Source organism: Bubalus bubalis, chromosome 7 (assembly GCF_019923935.1).
Source record: "Bubalus bubalis isolate 160015118507 breed Murrah chromosome 7, NDDB_SH_1, whole genome shotgun sequence".
In the NCBI taxonomy this organism is placed as follows: domain Eukaryota; kingdom Metazoa; phylum Chordata; class Mammalia; order Artiodactyla; family Bovidae; genus Bubalus; species Bubalus bubalis.
This window is the reverse complement of record NC_059163.1, coordinates 133,841-152,787: the sequence shown is the minus strand read 5'-3', so window position 1 is coordinate 152,787 and position 18,947 is coordinate 133,841. Positions and strand designations below refer to the sequence as shown.

General features: G+C 49.7%; 1 protein-coding gene across 3 annotated transcripts in view; it reads right to left on the bottom strand.

The window, feature by feature from the left end:
• PDE6B (phosphodiesterase 6B) overlaps nt 1–17,958 on the bottom strand; it is a 33,505-nt gene extending 15,547 nt beyond the window's left edge. The window contains exons 1-4 of one of the 3 annotated variants that reach the window (XM_044945526.2): nt 17,830–17,958; nt 16,262–16,791; nt 14,083–14,235; nt 13,770–13,859 (exon numbers count right to left, since the gene is read on the bottom strand). In XM_044945526.2, coding sequence (XP_044801461.1) covers nt 13,770–13,859; nt 14,083–14,235; nt 16,262–16,729 — 711 coding nt within the window. In that variant the 5' untranslated portion in view covers nt 16,730–16,791; nt 17,830–17,958. Of the gene's footprint in view, nt 1–13,278; nt 13,396–13,769; nt 13,860–14,082; nt 14,236–16,261; nt 16,792–17,829 lie in introns of those variants that run through there. The other 2 variants (XM_006067392.4, XM_025289560.3) reach the window with 2 other exon arrangements.
• Between the last annotated feature and the right edge of the window lie 989 nt (nt 17,959–18,947).

Genomic DNA, 18,947 nt, shown 5'->3' with positions numbered 1-18,947 from the left:
GAGCCCCTGAGGCGGAGTCCATGGGAAGAGTGACCAGGGCTGATCGACAGTGATTCTTGACCAGGGAGGGGGCCTAGGACCCTGGAGGATTGCTAAGATCTATGCGAGGGAGGGGCAGGCCCTGTGCAGAGAAATGCTTTAATTTGCAATTGGGGCTCCCCTACAGTGTGAGGAAGAAGTGGGCACCAGACTGAATTGCAGGCAATGTGGGAGCCAGGCTTTGTTCATTTCAGTCTTTTCTTTTCAAAGAGAGCTGTGAGGTAGAGTTGTGAAGTAATTAGAGTTCTTTAAAATGCTGTTCAGAGTGTAAGGTCTCAGAGGTGGCTTTCTACTGGGGTTAGGCGATATCTGAGTGGAAATCAAAGTATTTAATTGAGACATGAACACCCATTGTTGGAAGTCCCCTTTATAACTCTCACATCTGTACATGAATGTGGTCTGAAGAGCTGGAAACATTGGGTCTCTGGATGGTCATGTTTCCTAAGTGTCAGGGATTCATTTGGGGGAATGATATTTACTGCCTGCCTTAGGACTGGTATAACTGGACGATAGAACAGACAAAAATCCTTGACTCTTAGATTCATTTTCTAATGTGGGGAGTGCAGGCTAGAACATAAACAAACAAAGCAACTAGATGGCTTGTCATGGGGAGATGAGCAAATGCAGGGGGTCCAGCAGGTAGAGGTGGGGGGGGGGATGCAGGGCTAGAGTGAGGAGGTGCTCAGGTCAGGGGAGACCTGTCTACAAAGGAGCCATGTGTAGGATGTGTAGGGCAGTGTTCTTGGCAGAGGGACCAGCAAGTCCATAAGCCCTTGAGAGGAGCATGGCTGGGGCAGGATGGTGGCGTATGGAGAAGTGGGCAGGGGCTGCAGGAGAGGCCCTGAGGGCCCCCCAGTGATAGGGCTTAAGTTTTCAAAGTGTGGCTCTGACTGAGTTGAGTTGGGGTGGCTAATGAGGGAGGCAGAAGGAGCGGGACCCTGAGACAGTATGCAGGAAGAGGAGCTGAAAAGTGAGGGTATCCAAAGCAAGGGCTAGGGGCTCAGAACATGACAGGCAGAGAATTAGAATTAGAAACTCTAGGCTTCTCCTGAGATCCAACTTCCCCGGAAGGAACACAGCCCCTGGGTGAGATGTGCTGGGGAAGGTGTGTGTGGTGGGGCAGAGTCCAGAAGATGCTCCCAGACTTGCCTCCCAGGCCCACACCTGGGCTGTGTGGGGTGGGTTTGCATCTTGGCCTGAGGCCACTGCTTGAAGCTGCAGATAAGAATCTGGGGAAATGTCCTCACAGCAGTTAGGTTAAGGGGCCTGGCTGAGAGCAAGCTGAGAGAAAGGCAGCCTCAAAGCCAGGGTAGGAGGAAAGCCACTCAGAATCCCTCCCAGGGGGACGGCTAGGCCTCACCAAGGGCAGAGGAGCACGCGGTGAGCATATGGGAAGACATAAGGGCTGGAATTTAATGAAATACTTGAATACTACCATCCAGGAGGTTCAACACACACCAGATGGGATGAATTCAAAGACACCCAGACTATAATCAAGCTGTCGAAAGATGGAGAGACCCTTGAAAACAGTGAGAGAAGAGACTCATCACATACAGGGGATCCTCACTAAGTGTATCAGCAGATTTCTCATCTGCTCTCATTTCAGCACAGAATCTGCTGAAACTTTGGGGACTAGAAGGCAGTGACCTGGTGTATGGTGGTTTAGTTGCTAACTCATGTCCGACTCTTGCAACCCCATGGACTGTAGCCTGCCAGTCTCCTCTGTCCACGGGATTCTCCAGGCAACTCCACTCCACTGGAGTGGGTTACCATTTCCTTCTCCAGGGGATCTTCCCATCCCAGAAATCGAGCCTGGGTCTCCTGCATTGCAGGCAGATTATTTACTGATTGAGCTGGTCTTCCTAATCCAGGCATAAACCCAGCTCTCCCATGTTGCAGGCAGATTCTTTGCCAACTGGGCCACCAGGGAAGCCCAATCTGGTGTATTCAAAGTGCTAAAATTAAAAAAAAACAACAACTGTCAATCGAGAATCTTGTATCTGGGAAAACTGCCCTTTAAGAGTGAGGGAGAAATTAAGACATCTCCAGAAAAACAAAAGTTGAGGGAGTAAATGACCACTACAATTTCCCAGCAAGAAATGCCCTCCAGGTAAAATGAAAGGACCTCAGAACTAGAATTATTATAACAACAAAAACTAAAATATTGCTGAAATAAATTAGAGAAGACATAAATAGTTAGAAAGACAGTCTTTGCTTATGAAGTAGAAGACTCAATGTTGTTACAATGTCAATACTACCCAAAGTAACCTACAAGTTCAATTAATCCCTATCAAAATCTCAATGGTGCCTTTGCAGAAGTATAAAAACACATTCTGGAGTCATATAGCAGCTCAAGGGATCGTGAATAGTTAAACAATATTGAGAACAACTAAAGCTGGAGGACTCATATTACCTGATTTGAAAGCATAGTACAAACCTGTGTTAATCCAAACATGATACTGGCATAAAGACAGCCATATAGACCAGTGGAAAGCTTTCAGAGTCCAAAAATAAACCCTGGCATATATGGTCAAATTATTTTTGACAAAAAATCCAAGACCATTCAATGGGGAAAGAGTTCAGTTCAGTCACTCAGTCGTGTCTGACTCTTTGCGACCCCATGAACTGCAGCACGCCAGGCCTCCCTGTCCATCACCAACTCCCAGAGTCCACCCAAACCCATGTCCATTGAGTCGGTGATGCCATCGAACCATCTCATCCTCTGTCATCCCCTTCTCCTCCTGCCCTCAATCTTTCCCAGCATCAGGGTCTTTTCAAATGAGTCAACTCTTCACATTAGGTGGCCAAAGTATTGGGGTTTCAGCTTCAATATCAGTCCTTCCAATGAACACCCAGGACTGATCTCCTTTAGGATGGACTGGTTGGATCTCCTTGCAGTCCAAGGGACTCTCAAGAGTCTTCTTGGTTATATCTGATTGCTTAGATATAACATTTTGACTGACAACAAAAGAAAAAATAGACAAACTGGACTTCCTGAAAATTAAAAACTTTTGTGCATTGAAAGACACCATTAACAGAGTCAAAAGGGAGGGAGAAAATATCTCCACAATGGGAGAAAATATTTGCAAATCACACATCTGGTAAGAGATTAATACAAAGATTATGTAGAGAACTACTAAAATTCAACAACAAAAACAAACAACCAGATTAAAAAATGGGCAAAGAACTTGAATAGACATTTCTCCAAAGAAGAAATACAAATGGCCAATAAACATGAAAAGATGATCAATATCAGTAATCATTAGTTAGTTCAGTTGCTCAGTCATGTCCGACTCTTTGCGACCCCATGAACTGCAGCACACCAGGCCTCCCTGTCCATCACCAACTCCCAGAGTTCACTCAGACTCACGTCCATTGAGTCAGTGATGCCATCCAGCCATCTCATCCTCTGTCGTCCCCTTCTCCTCCTGCCCCCAATCCCTCCCAGCATCAGAGTCTTTTCCAATGAGTCAACTCTTCGCATCAGGTGGCCAAAGTACTGGAGTTTCAGCTTTAGGATCATTCTTTCCAAAGAAATCCCAGGCCGATCTCCTTCAGAATGGACTGGTTGGATCTCCTTGCAGTCCAAGGGACTCTCAAGAGTCTTCTCCAACACCACAGTTCAAAAGCATGAATTCTTTGGCGCTCAGCTTTCTTCACAGTCCAACTCTCACATCCATACATGACCACCGGAAAAACTATAGCCTTGACTAGTCGGACTTTTGTTGGCAAAGTAATGTCTCTGCTTTTGAATATGCTATCTAGGTTGGTCATAACTTTCCTTCCAAGGAGTAAGCATCTTTTAATTTCATGGCTGCAGTCACCATCTCCAGTGATTTTGGAGCCCCCCAAAATAAAGTCTGACACCGTTTCCACTGTTTCCCCATCTATTTCCCATGAAGTGATGGGACCAGATGCCATGATCTTCGTTTTCTGAATGTTGAGCTTTAAGCCAACTTTTTCACTCTCCACTTTCACTTTCATCAAGAGGCTTTTTAGTTCCTCTTCATTTTCTGCCATAAAGGTGGTGTCATCTGCATATCTGAGCTTATTGATATTTCTTCTGGCAATTTTGATTCCAGTTTGTGCTTCTTCCAGCCTAGCGTTTCTCATGATGTACTCAGCATAGAAGTTAAATAAGCAGGGTGACAATATACAGCCTTGACGTACTCCTTTTCCTATTTGGAACCAGTCTGTTGTTCCATGTCCAGTTCTAACTGATGCTTCCTGACCTGCATACAGGTTTCTCAACAGGCAGGTCAGGTGGTCTGGTATTCCCATCTCTTTCAGAATTTTCCACAGTTTATTGTGATCCACACAGTCAAAGGCTTTGGCATAGTCAATAAAGCAGAAATAGATGTTTTTCTGGAACTCTCTTGCTTTTTCAATGATCCAGCAGATGTTGGCAATTTGATCTCTGGTTCCTCTGCCTTTTCTAAAACCAGCTTGAACATCTGGAATTCCATGGTTCACGTATTGCTGAAGCCTGGCTTGGAGAATTTTGAGCATTACTTTACTAGCGTGTGAGATGAGTGCAATTGTGTGGTAGTTTGAACATTCTTTGGCATTGCCTTTCTTTGGGATTGGAATGAAAACTGACCTTTTCCAGTCCTGTGGCTGCTCCTGAGTTTTCCAAATTTGCTGGCATATTGAGTGCAGCACTTTCACAGCATCATCTTTCAGGATTTGAAATAGCTCAACTGGAATTCCATCACCTCCACTAGCTTTGTTCATAGTGATGCTTTCTAAGGCCCACTTGACTTCACAATCCAAGATGTCTGGCTCTAGGTGAGTGATCACACCATCGTGATTATCTGGGTCGTGAAGATCTTTTTTGTACAGTTCTTCTGTGTATTTTTGCCATCTCTTCTTAATATCTTCTGCTTCTGTTAGGTCCATACCATTTCTGTCCTTTATCGAGCCCATCTTTGCCTGAAATGTTCCCTTGGTATCTCAAATTTTCTTGAAGAGATCTCTAGTCTTTCCCATTCTGTTGTTTTCCTCTATTTCTTTGCATTGGTCGCTGAGGAAGGCTTTCTTATCTCTTCTTGCTATTTTTTGGAACTCTGCATTCAGATGCTTATATCTTTCCTCTTCTCCTTTGCTTTTCACTTCTCTTCTTTTCACAGCTGTTTGTAAGGCCTCCCCCGACAGCCGTTTTGCTTTTCTGCATTTGGGGAATGCGAATCAGAACCACACTCACAACTAACACCTGTTAGGATGACTACTGTTAAAACCAAAACAGAAAATGAGTATTGGCAAGGAAGTGGAGAAATTGGGACCCTTTTGCACTGTTGATGGGAATGGAAAATGGCACAGACACTTTGGAAAATAATATGGAGGTTTTTTAAAAAAATTATACGGAATTACCGTATGATCCAACATTTCCACTTCTGGCCATATACTCAAAAGAATCAAAAGCTGGATTTCAAAGAGATATCTGTGCACCCATGTTCACAGCAGCATTATTCATAATAGCTAAAATGCTGGAGCAACAAAAGTGTCCATCAACAGATGAATAGAGAAGCAAAATTGTGGTATATACATACAATGGTATACTGCTGCTGCTAAGTCGCTTCAGTCGTGTCCGACTCTGTGCGACCCCATAGACCCCTGGTGGGCTCACCAGGCTCCCCCATCCCTGGGATTCTCCAGGCAAGAACACTGGAGTGGGTTGCCATTTCCTTCTCCAATGCGTGAAAGTGAAAAGTGAAAGGGAAGTCACTCAGTCGTGTCCGACTCTTAGCGACCCCACGGACTGCAGCCTACCAGGCTCTGCCGTCCATGGGATTTTCCAGGCAAGAGTACTGGAGTGGGGTGCCATTGCCTTCTCTGACAACGGTATACTATTCAGCTCTAAAAAGGAATAAAAGTCTGAACATGCTCCGCCACGGATGAACCTCGAGGACATCATGCTTGGTGCAATAAGCTAGTCACAAAAAGACAAATACTACAGGATCCCACTTATAGGAGCTAAAATCATAGAAACAGAGAACAGAATGTGGTTTCCAGGGGCTGGGATGGGAGATCTGGGGAGTTGGTGTTTAAAGAGGATAGAGTTCCAATTTGGGAATCTGTACAGAGTTCTGAAGATGGATGGTGGTGGTGGTTGCCTGATATGAATGTACTTAATGCCGCTGAACTGTAGATTAAAAATTATTAAGACAGTCGCACACACACCCTGCAGCCCTCACCCCAGATTTTGTCTTCCTTTTCTGGGGACTGGTGATGACTATTCTGTTAGGCCTCCTGTTTGGCCCCTGTTTCATCTCTGACAGGGTCGAGCAGTTTCAGATTAAATTGCTGTTACTACAAGGATACAGCATACACAATTCTGATACAGATACAGATTTCAGATACAGAAACCTGTATACAGATACAGAATACCTCATCAAGTTAGATTGGGTAGAGAGAGACTTCTGCTCTGCTAGGCAGGACTATGCCCACACACAGCAGGAAGTAGTTACAGAAGGAAGAGACCTCGGCCCCAGTTCCCAAAAGTATCTTGAGTATAAAGTCTCTCGGGGGGAACTGTCGAGGGAAGCGCACGGACTGAAACCGCCACCCTGGCCAAGCAACATAGTCACCACGCACATGAGTTATTTTATGACAGGAGGCCCTGGTAATGAACACAGAACTAATAAGCCACAACTAGAAGAGATTGGGAAAGGTCGGAAAGAGACACCGTGTGTCTGAGCCCCTCTCAGAAGGCTGGCATTCATCCTGGCTGAGCAACGCGTGCACCACCAGGGAGAACTCTAAGTCACAATGATTGGCCAAAGACCACCTGGAAACTAATCCCTTCCCCATAGAACCCGAGACTGAGAGCCACGTGGCGGAGCAGTCCTCCTGCTTTCCCTTACCCTGCTGCTCTCTGCGGGTGCCCTTTCCCAACAAATTCTCTTGCTTTGTCAAAAAAAACGTGTAACAAATTGGCCCCATGCTGTCTTTACACGTTAAGTCCAAACATTCAAGAAGAGCATAACATTACTATGGGCATCCCGTCTGTTACCAAAACCAGTAATGTGATTGTAGAGAAATAAACATAATGTAATCCATTGTCATTCAAAAAACAAAACCAAACAAACAAACAAGCAAAGTATGATTGAGGTAGTAATTTTTTTATGTGTATTTTATCACAAGGAAAATAATTGGGAAAAAAGTAAAAGAATGGAAAAATATATACCATGCTAACACCAATCAAAAGGAAACTGAAGGAGCTATGTTAAGTTTCTACAAAGCAGAAGAAAAGATTTTTCTTCTGCAGAAGAAAAATTATCAGGAGTAAAGAGGGACAGCACAAGCTGGAATCAAGATTGCCAGAAGAAATATCAATAACCTCAGATATGCAGATGACACCACCCTTATGGCAGAAAGGGAAGAGGAACTCAAAAGCCTCTTGATGAAAGTGAAAGAGGAGAGTGAAAAAGTTGGCTTAAAGCTCAACATTCAGAAAACGAAGATCATGGCATCTGGTCCCATCACTTCATGGGAAATAGATGGGGAAACAGTGGAAACAGTGTCAGACTTTATTTCTCGGGACTCCAAAATCACTGCAGATGGTGACTGCAGCCATGAAATTAAAAGACGCTTACTCCTTGGAAAGAAAGTTATGACCAACCTAGATAGCATATTAAAAAGCAGAGACATTGCCAACAAAGGTCCGTGTAGTCAAGGCTATGGTTTTTCTGGTGGTCATGTATAGATGTGAGAGTTGGACTGTGAAGAAAGCTGAGCGCCAAAGAATTGATGCTTTTGAACTGTGGTTTGGAGGAGACTCTTGAGAGTCCCTTGGACTGCAAGGAGATCCAACCAGTCCATCCTAAAGGAGATCAGTCCTGGGTGTTCATTGGAAGGACTGATATTGAAGCTGAAACCCCAATACTTTGGCCACCTAATGTGAAGAGTTGACTCATTTGAAAAGACCCTGATGCTGGGAAAGATTGAGGGCAGGAGGAGAAGGGGACGACAGAGGATGAGATGGCTGGATGGCATCACTGACTCGATGGACATGAGTTTGAGTGAACTCCGGGAATTGGTGATGGACAGAGAGGCCTGGCGTGCTGCGATTCATGGGGTCGCAAGGAGTTGGACATGACTGAGCGACTGAACTGAACTGAACTGAAAGAGGGACATTACATAATGATAAAGCGGTCATTTCTCCAAGGAGACATTAATCCTTAATGTGTATACACCTAACAGCAGAGCATCAGATTGTATAAAGTAAAAACTAATGGAACTGCAAGACACATAGATAAGTCCATTATTATAGTTGGAGACTTCAGTGTTCTTTTTTCAGTTAATTGATAGATCCTGCAGGCAGAAACTGAGTAAGAAAATAGCTGAACTAAACAGCAATGTCTACAACGAATGTCTGCAGACAACTTCATCCGACAGGAGCAGAACACACATTTCTCTCAAGGTCACACGGAACAGTCACCAACATAAACCACATTCTGGGCCACAAAACATGTCTTAACACATTTAAGAGAATTAAAAATCATAAGAATACATTGTCATACCACAGGCGATAAACTAGAAATCATTAACAGAAAGATAGTTGGAAAATTCCAAAGTAGATTAAACAATACACTTCTAATTAATATATGGATAGAAAAAGAAGTCTCAAGAGAAATTTTGAAAGATTTTAAACTAAGTGAAAATACAACTTATCAAAGTTCGTGGGATACCATGAAAGCAGGGCTTGGAGTGAAATCTATAGCATTAATTGCATGTATTAGAGAAGAAAAACAGTCTAAAATCAGTAACTTAATCCTAGGAAACTAGAAAAAAAGATTATTTTAAGCCTAAAGCAAGCAGAAGGAAATGACTAGTAAGTAACAAATATTAAAAACCACCGTATGCCCCCCAATTTGATAATCTTGATTAAGTAGTTTAGATCAAATGAATGTTTCAGTGCTTTGAAAGACACAAAGCACCAACACCAACGCAAGGAGAACAGAATGATCTGAATGGACCTGTAAGTATTAAAGATACTGGATCAATAATTAATAATCTTCCAAAAGAAAGCACCAGTCTCTGACAGTTTCACTGGTGAATTGTACAAAACATTTAGGGATGAAATTATGCCAATTCACAGCAATCTTTTCCTGAATATAGAAGCAGAAGGAAAACCTCTAAAACTATTCTTTGAGGCCAGCATTACCCTAATATCCAAACCAGATAAAGACATTACAAGAAAGAAAACTATAGGCCAAAATTTCTCATGAACATAGGTACAAAAATTCTTCATGAAATATTAGCAAAACAACTCAATAGCACATTAAAATAATTGTGCTCCAGAACCGAGTGACAGCATACCTCCCAGGTGTGCAAGCTGGTCCAGCATTGGACGACCAGTTAATGTAGACCGCCACATTATTGGGCAAGAGAGGAAAGCATTAACATGACCATATCGATTGGTGGAGAAAAGTACTGACAAAATCCAACCCTCATTCGGAATAAAATCTCTAAGCAAAGTGTAAATAGAGGGCAAATTTGTCAACTAGAAAAAATTCTACAAAAACCCTTCAGCGAATGTCGTATCTGATGGTGAGAAACTGGTTCTTTCCCTAACATCAGAAGCAAGGCAAGGATGGCCATGTCACCACTCACGGCAGCATCGTACTGAAAGCCCTAGCAGGTACGCTAAGACAGAGAGAAAGAACAACGGAGAGAGATGGGGAAGGAAGGAATAAAACTGTCTTTGCTTGCAGATGACATGATCATTCATGGGAAAATACCAAGGGATCAATTTTTAAAACTTCCTGGAACTAATTATTGTCTTAAGGTTATAAGATAACAAAGTTGACATGTGACGAAAGTCGGTTGCTTCCCTTTATATGAGCAGTGAACAGCTGGCACTTGAAATTAAAAACACAATACCACTTACATCAGCATAAAATTAAATACTTAGGTACAAAGGAACTCAATATGTACTGAGTCCATGTGCAACACTGAGAAAACCCTGAAGAAATCAAGGACAATCTAAGTAAACAGATATTCTCCATTCATGAACTGGAAACTCCTTACTGTTAAGACGCCACTTCTCAACCTAATGTGCAGATCTACTCTAGAACCAGTTAAAATGTCAGCGAGCTATTTTGTGCATATGGACAAACTGATTTTAAAATTTATATGGAAAGGCAAAACCCACAAAATAGCCAGTACAATACTGCAGGAAAAAAAAAGTTGGAGAGTTGATATTCCCATCTTCAAGACTATGAAGCTATAGGGATCAGTACAGCATGGTATTGGTGAAAGGTAGGAACACAGATCAAGGGAACTGAACAGAAAGCCCAGAAATAGATGCACACAAACCAGTCAACTGCAGTTTGACAAAGAAACAAAGAAATTCAGTAGGAAAAGGCTGGCCTTTTCACTGACTGTTGCTGGAACAACTGGATATCATATGCAAAAAATGGTATGTAGACACAAGCCTTGCACCTTTCTTGAGATTAACTCATAGACCTGAGTGTAAAGTGCAGAGTATAAAGCTGCTAGAAGGTGGCATAGGACAGAAGTCAGATGACTCTGAGTTTGATGAGGAGTTTTAAGGTGTAACACTCAACTACAATCCATCCTAGTAAAGTTATTTAATATATTATGTTTATTAATACAATTAAATATATTATAATTAATATTATATTTAAATTAACATTGATTATTAATATTTTACCATATATATTATACTTAATATATCAATTTATATTAAATACATTTATTAAAATTAAAAACTTATGTTTTCAGACTCATGGACAGTGGTTACCAAGGGGAAGGGGGTTGCAGAGGGGTGGAGTGGGAGGGTGGGGTTAGCAGATGTAAGTCACTATATATAGGGTGGATAAACAGCAAGATCCTCCTGTGTAGCACAGGGAACTATAGTCAATACCCTGCTGCTGCTGCTGCTAAGGCGCTTCAGTCGTGTCCGACTCTGTGCGACCCCATAGACGGCAGCCCACCAGGCTCCCCCGTCCCTGGGATTCTCTAGGCAAGACCATTGGAGTGGGTTGTCATTTCCTTCTCCAATGCAGGAAAGTGAAATGTGAAAGTGAAGTCACTCAGTCGTGTCCGACTCCTAGCGACCCCAAGGACTGTAGCCTACCAGGCTCCTCCATCCATGGGATTTTACTGGAGTGGGGTGCCATTGCCTTCTCCGAGTCAATACCCTATGGTAAACTATAATGGGAAAGAGTATTTGAAAAACAATGTATACATATATATAACTGAATAACTTGGTTATATAGCAGAAATTAACGTAACATTGTAAATCAACTATACTTCAATTTAAAAAAAGAGAATATAAAACTTTTTTTCCAAATGTACTGGTAAGAGAATGAAAAGACAAGCTATACCACTGGAGAAAATATTTGCAAAATACATATCTGATAAAGGACTTAAAACCCAATGTTACAAAAAACTCTTGAAACTAAACAATAAGAAAAAACCAATCTGATTTCAAATGGGCAAAAGATCTGAACAGACACCTCACCAAAGAGTAGGAAATACAGTTGACAAATAAGTATATGAAAAGATGTCCAAAGTCACTTGTCATTAGAGCTGTGAATTAAAGCAACGGTAAGAATGAGCAAAATCTGAAACACTGGCAGAGATGCAGACAGAGCCACAGGGACTTTCGTTCATTGTTGGTGGGGATGTAAAGCAGGACAACCACTTTGGGACAGTTTCTCACAAAGTCAAACACAATTATATACCATATTATCCAGCAATCACACTCTTTGGTATTTACTCATTCGAATTGAAAATTCATGCCCACACAAAAACCTGTCTACAAATGTTTATAGCAGTTTTATTCATGATTGCCCCAAACTGGAAGCAATCAAGATGTCCTTCCATGGGTGAATCGATAAATAAATTGTGATGCATCCAGTCTTTGGTATATTATTCAACAATGAAAAGAACTGGGCTACCAAGCCATGAAAAGACATGCAGGAACCCTAAGTGCATATTACCAAGTGAAAGCAGCTAGTCCTGACACCCTCCATACTGTATGACAGTCAGCAAAAGGCAAAACTAAGGAGACAGTGAAAATATCAGTTGTCAGGGCTTTGGTGGAGGTGGGGGTTTTTAGGGTGGTGAAATGATTCTTTATGACACTGTAAGGGTAGATACATGCCATGATGCACTTGTCGAGATCTATAAAAAGCTACAGCACAAAGAATGAACTGTAATGTTTGCAAATAAAAAATCATTTAGTAGATTGGAGGATTCCAGGAAAGAATGCAGACTGTGACAAGGGAATGCAAGAGACCTCCTCACGGAAGGGGCAGGGAGAGGCGCCGCCCTCAGCATTTTGGAAATGATGGCGTCTGCAAGAGCAAAGCCAGAGTGTACACGCTCTGGGCTCTGGTGATGGACTTGCCTCCTGTGGGTCCCAGGTTCCAGCTGTGACCCTGCCGCACACGCGCACCGAGCCTGGACAGCCCAAACCCAGAGCAGAGCCGGGAGCCGGGGGAGGGGCCTGAATGACTCGCGAGGGGCGGCGGGAGACATCAGCAGGAGCGCGGGCCTCACAGTGTAGACGCAGGTGGCGACCGGCAGAAACCGGCTCAGCTGTGCGCACGTGCCCAGGCCTCTGTGCTCCGCCGACGGAGGGCCTGGAAGCCACGCCAAGGTCACACCTGGTGCTCTGGACTTTGTTTCTAAGACTATCTCCAACAAAAGGAGCCAGTCCCCTTGAGGAATGGGTAGTTCCAGGACTGGGCAGAAAAATGCAAAGGAGACAGGAGCATTTTGTAGAGAGTAAGGATGCGCGAGAGTAAGGAAGTTACGTGGCAAGCACCAAGGATGCACAGAAGCCCGAAACGAAAAACCCACCCAGCCGCCTACCAGCTGAACAAAAGCCACGCAGAGTGATGGGGTCGGTGGGCATGGCAGAGGGCACAGGAGCCACTGGGAAAAGGAGCTGAACAACATAATCAGTCTAGTCATGCTGGGTTACACTAAAGCATAAAGAATACCCCTGTGTCCAGACTAATGGACAAATGATAACAGAAAGAAGGAAGTAGGCATCAATCTCTGGCGCAGCCCCGTCCCCACAGCGTGGAGCCCACGTCCACCCAGCGGCTCTTCTAACAGCACTTTGCAGCTCTCGGTGGGCTCTGCCGGCCCCACGCCTGGCCTTGCTCTCAGCCCCACACTGCAGTCCAGCGCTGCTGGCCTCCAGCCCCGCCGGGCCCCCTCTCACCCCCTCCCTCCCCTGAGCGTCCCCCCACCTCCCCCTCTGCACAGAGGAAGGTGGGCCGGACCCCGCTGAGGCCCCGAGGCCTCCTCGCTCAGGGACAAAGCAGACTCCAGTCCTGGAGGCAATTTCTCTCCTGTGTGGCCGGGGCAGAGTCCACCTACAGGCTTGGCTAAAGAGTGCCGGGACTCTGACCCTGCTGTACCTTCAGGATCCGCCCCTGCTCCCTCTAGAGAAGGCTGGAGGCGGCTTCTGAGGCGCAGTGGTGACACCAGGCTTGCAGGTGGTCACAGCCCTGGGCCCGAAGGCAAGGCCCCCGGCCTCCACAGGGCCCTGGCTTCCGTGCCCTCAGCTCCGCATACTCACAGCTCTGACCCACAAGCACAAATCCCTGGGCCCTCTCCCTCAAGGTACCCACGTGCCCACGGCACCTCGTGCCTCTGTCCTGAGAGACGCCTGGGCACGTGCAGTCACCCTGGAGGGCGGGCGGGGAGCCGGCTGGGGCGCCCCGGCCAGCGCGTGAGGGTACCTGGCCACGGCGAGTCTCGCAGTTGTGCAGGTAGCTCAAGTGGTAGATCTTCAGGTTTAATGTCCCGAAGTTCAGGTATTTCAGGAAAACCTGAAACAGAGGTTGTGGCAGCAGCAGTGAAGCCCGGCTCCCAGGCGCCCAGGCCTGCGTTTGCAGAGGAGACGCCCGGCGGCTGGGCGGGCCGCACACGCTGCAGCGACCGCGCCTGTGGGCCGACGTGCAGCAGGTGAGCCCCCGGGCCACGCGAGGACAGCCACGTAGACACCGCCCCCAGGCACAGGCGTGCGCACCTGCAGGGTCCCCAGACACTCACGTCTTCATCTTCACTTGTGAAACATGGGCCATCCAGCTTGTTCACAGCCATGATCACAGCCACGACATCTTTGCCGTTCATGATGGGTGTGGCCAGGATGTTCCTCGTCACATAGTCGGTCAGCTCATCCGCGAAGGAGCTGAAGTGGGGGCACTACGAGACGAGAGGAGAGAAGGCAGAGGCCATCGCTCTGTGGACCCGGAGTCCTGGTCCCCCTTGTCCCTGGGGGTCACGGCTAAGCTGCCCAGGCCAGTGCTAAGACCCAGGGGGCCACGCCCTGGGTATCAGGAGCCTGGGAAGCATACGCAGACACAGCCCATGGCCTGTGCTGGAGGTTCCAGCTTGGCTCAGTCCTTATCACCCCATCTCAGAGCCAGCGACCCCCAGCTCTCGAACCTCAGACTGCAGAGCTTGGCTACAAGCAGGCCCAGCACCTCCACTCTGCTGCCGTCTGGCTAACTGGCCTTCCAGATGCCTCTGGAGTCTGTCTAGTCCACGTGTCCCCAAGCTCCTCCTGGTCCAGGCTGCAGTCTCCTCCTGCCCTCAGCCGCCCTGAGCCTGCTTCCATGCTCAGGACCTGTCTGCCAGCCCCGCGGACCTACTGGGCCCCTGCTCCAGCAGGCATCTGGTCCACGGGGTTTCTTGCCCCCACGATGAGACCTCTGTCCATGTCTGGCCCCCAGGGCAGGTTCCCCTGGTCTCGGAGTTGCTCTTCAGGGCCTCTCCCTGGTCAGGGGCCAGTTGAAGAAAACAGCTCATCTGAGCTTTGTCCTGGTCCAGTTGCCCCTTGCAAACTGGACCTCATGCCCAGAAACACCTGCCCGCCTGTACCCTTTCCAAGGATTGGCATCCACACACCACCCCAGAGAGGGAACCTGGGCCTTGTCTCCCTGTCCCTCAGACCCAGCCAAGCCCTGTGACTTCTTTAAAGTGCCCCCAACTCTGTGCCTACTGCCCAGGCCTGGGCCCGCCTGCCTCCTGGTCCACCTGCACACAGCAACTGCTCCCCACGACAGTCTAGATGCCTCAGTGACGCGGGTTCAGAGACCCTGGCATTGCCAGGCACCACCACTCTCCTCTGCGTTCGACCTCTGCCCACTGTCTCCCCACGAGCCCTCGGTTCTCAGCGGCCACCTGGCGGCACCCCCTCCAGCCTCTTGGACCAGAACCTCAGAACCAACAGCACAGGTTTGGGTTGGGGGGTGGGGGGTGGAGGCTCACAGAAGGGAGGGGTGGGATGAAGTGGGGGGAGGGGGAGGGAGGGGCAGGGGGGGCTCTCGGTGCAGCCCCCCAACTTCTGCAGGATGTTTTCCTGGTTATTTACGCTCTGGACCCTCCGATTCTTGGGTGACCCATTTCCTAAAAACGAAGTGAAGATGAAGCTAATCCCAGAGATTAGCATATTCAGGTCGCTGGACAGAGGCTTGTTTGAGGAGATAAGTTTAAGAGGATTGCAGTCCGGAGTCAGAGGCCTGGGGGTCTGTCCAAAAGTCTGTTTTTGTCTCTAGGGACAAGGGCTTGCGGCTGGTGTGGCAGCGGCCTGCCCCTGTGGGTGCCTCCCTCTGGACCCGTTGCAGCAGGGAGGGGGCGGAGCCGCTCCCAGGCGAGGCCTGTGACTCTCCCGAGGGGTGGGGAGGACGGAAGAGGCGGCCAGCTCTGCCTGTGCCCATCGTGGGCCCCTACCCACATGCCCCGCAGGTGTTGACCCCAGTCCCGCCCCTCGGCCCCTGGGTGCCCTGGGCCAGCTTCTTTATTTTTTGTTTTTTTTTTTTTTCTGGCCAGGACACTTTTGGATCTCCTCCCCTACCAGGGACTGAATCTCAGGCCACGGCAGAGAAAGCGCAGAGTTCTAACCACTAGGCCAGCAGGGAACCTGGACCAACTTCTGAACCTCCAAGCTTGCCCAGCCCGGCAGGCGGTGCGGTCTCTGACGAGGCTGTGAGCTCAGGGCTCTGGGGTCCAGCGGCCCCGCCTTTCTGGGTCTCCGCACTGGTCTCTGCCCAGAGCTCTTCCTGCCCTAACCCCGCCCCAGGAGTCGTGCCTCAAGGGGCAGCAGGAGTCCTCCCTGCCACCTCAGGCCTCCCCCGGCAAGCTCTGAGCTGGCTCTGCTCCGCTCGCTGCCCCCGCTCCGCTCACTACCCCCTAAAACCTGAGCACCCCTGGGGCCTGCAGACCCCACCTCCATCACGTCCTGGACGTTCACCATCTTCTTGGTCTGCGCCACGTGGCCCACAACCCCGATGTCCAGCGGGAAGACGATCTCGGAGTCAGGAGGCACCAGGCAGTCCTCCAGGACACTGTCGGGCTGCACGCTGAAGAGGCGGGTGGCGAGCTCGGCCACACCGTTGCGCTGGCGGTACATGAAGAGGCTGCAGCGGTCGGCATGCAGGATGGAGCAGAGGCGCCGCAGGATCTTGAAAACCACGCGCTCCATGTTCACATTCTCCTGCATGTCCTGCACCAGCTCGAACAGGGCCGCGCTCTCCTCCACCTGGCACAGCTCTCGGAAGCTGGTGCAGCCCTCGGGGCACCCGTCCTCGCAGGCACTGGCCACATCCTCCGGGCTCAGCTTCCTCCCAAAGTACTGGTCCGCGAAGCCGGGGTTCTGGTCCAGGAACCTGTGCACCTGCCCCTCGCTGAGGCTCATGGTGTCCGGCTGCCCGTCCGAGAGCAGCACCCGCCCCTGCGCACAGGGCCCTCCAGCAAACCCTGTCATCAGCAAAGCCTGTCTTAGTGACGATTACCACGCCAGCTGACCCGCCCACGCCTGCCCTCCCTCCCCGTGGGGCCCGGGCCGCCTGCTTCCTGGGAACATCAGACCCCCTGGGCTGGGGGCTGCGGGGTAATAGCTCAGGGCCTTCTGCCTGTGGCAGAGGTCCTGGCATGGGGGCAGGCCCTCCCACCCCCGCCCAGGGAGAGGTGATGGCGCAAATGCCATGAGGGGCCACCCAAGGATCGGGGATGGTCCAGCAGCAGCCCCAGGTCTCCTGGGCCCCCAGACCCGGCTCAGGTGTGCTGGGCGGCGGGGCAGAGCTCTGCTCGGGGGGTGGGGGTGGACCCCTGACTGCGCTGCCCACCTTGAGGAGGGAAGTGGGGAGAGGGGAGGAAGGGTAGAGGCAGGGCCCCAGGAGGGGCTCTGCACTGCCTCCCCTTCGCTTTGCATCGAGGAGGGGGCTATTCTCTGTCAAGAGCCTGCATCTCTAGTTAGGAGTGGTCTCCACGAGCGCCCACCACACTCCTCTCTTCTCGGCCCAGCCCCTACTTGTTGGGACCCTTACTCAGGCTGCCAGGCCCTCTGCTCACACAGAGCCCAGGGTGGCTCTGCCAGCAGTACCCGGTGTTACGGACAAGATCACACCTGAGCGTCAGCCTCACACAGGGACCCGTGGGCCCAGACAGCAGCGGGGGCCTCCGGCTGAGCGCCGTGCCACCCTCCCTCCTCAAGGTCTGATCCCAACCTCCCTTTGAGCTGAGATGAGATGAAAAAGCTTGGGTTACAGCTGGAGGACTCACCCCAGGTCTGCCTGACTCTCCAGTTGCAGGAGTTCCCTTCACTTCCCTTCACACAAGAAACCGTGTGCAGATGTGTGTACATGCATGTGAGTGCATACGCTGGGTGTGCGTGAGGATGCATGCATGTGAGTGTGCATGTGTGCTCGGGGACCACAGCGCGGTTAAGGGTGGGAGCTCTGCCCACCAGCGTGCACATCACTCAGCAAGGTCGGGGGGCTGGTGTTCTGGGCTCACCTTCTGCAGCAGCCAGAGGGGTGCTGAGCACCCTGGCCAGAGGCGGAAGCGGAGAGGTTTAGCTGGAGACCAAGTCATGGAGGGCCCGGAGGAGAAGGGCCTCGTCTCTTTGTCTTTCTTATGCTACCGTGTCTATGTCGTCATCACGCTCGTAACTAGGAGGCAGGGCTGTGTGACTGAGCTGGTGGAAATGTGTGGACGTGACATGCATGTGTGGGCGTCCATCTGTGCACATGCGTGTGGGAGTGTGGCGCTAGCGCCTCTGCGGTTGCACAAGCTTGCTCAGCACCGGTCTCCGTTCGGGGGGCCTTCCGTGTGGGCCCTGGGCGGGTGCCCGGCAGCTGCATCAGCCACAAAGGCCCAGCTGGCCGAGCTTAGGGCGCTGGCCTGGAGCCGCTCTGTCCCGCCTCCGCTTCTTCACGCAGCAGAGGCCTTTCAGGGCTGCACTGAGGGCCCCGCTTTCCCAGATTAGGAAGCATGGCCACAGCCGGGGGCAGCGAGAGGTGGGGCGGGGGCACAGGTGCCGTGGGCCAGAGCTGCAGAGCTTGGACTGGGGCCCAGGCTGAGGGTCACCTCGCTCTAAATCCAGCCCTGGGAAGCTTCCAGGGCCCCCTCCCACCATGAGCCGGAGTCCAGCCCGTGCTGCATGTGAGGGCCGTGCCCGTGACGAGGTGGCCATCCGGCCAAACGCCCCAGAAGAGCCGGATTTCTGGGTGTGCGTTTCCCAGGCCCTGTGCTCACCCCGCCGGGGGCCACCTTCCCTGTTTCTGCTTTTCCTCTCTCTGCCTCTGCAGGGCTGAGGGAAGGAGGAGTGATTCTCCCCTGTGTGGGGGCAGAGGGCCTGGCCCTGGGCTTGGGGCAGAGCACCCATGTGAGACCCCTGGTGGCCGTGGGTGGGCGTGAAGGGGGCCCACAGTGACTTGCTGGTGGGTTTTGCTGCCCCCTGAAGTGCTCATAGGTATGGGAGCTGAGGTGTTAGTGCCCTGAGGAGCCCTGGGCACATGGTGTAAATGCCTGGCCACCTCACCTGCAGGGGGGCTCCTCCCCAGTCACTTCTCAACGTGCCCACTAGTGGGTCCCAGGCTCTTGAGCAGTCCCAGGGGTGGACTCGATGCAAT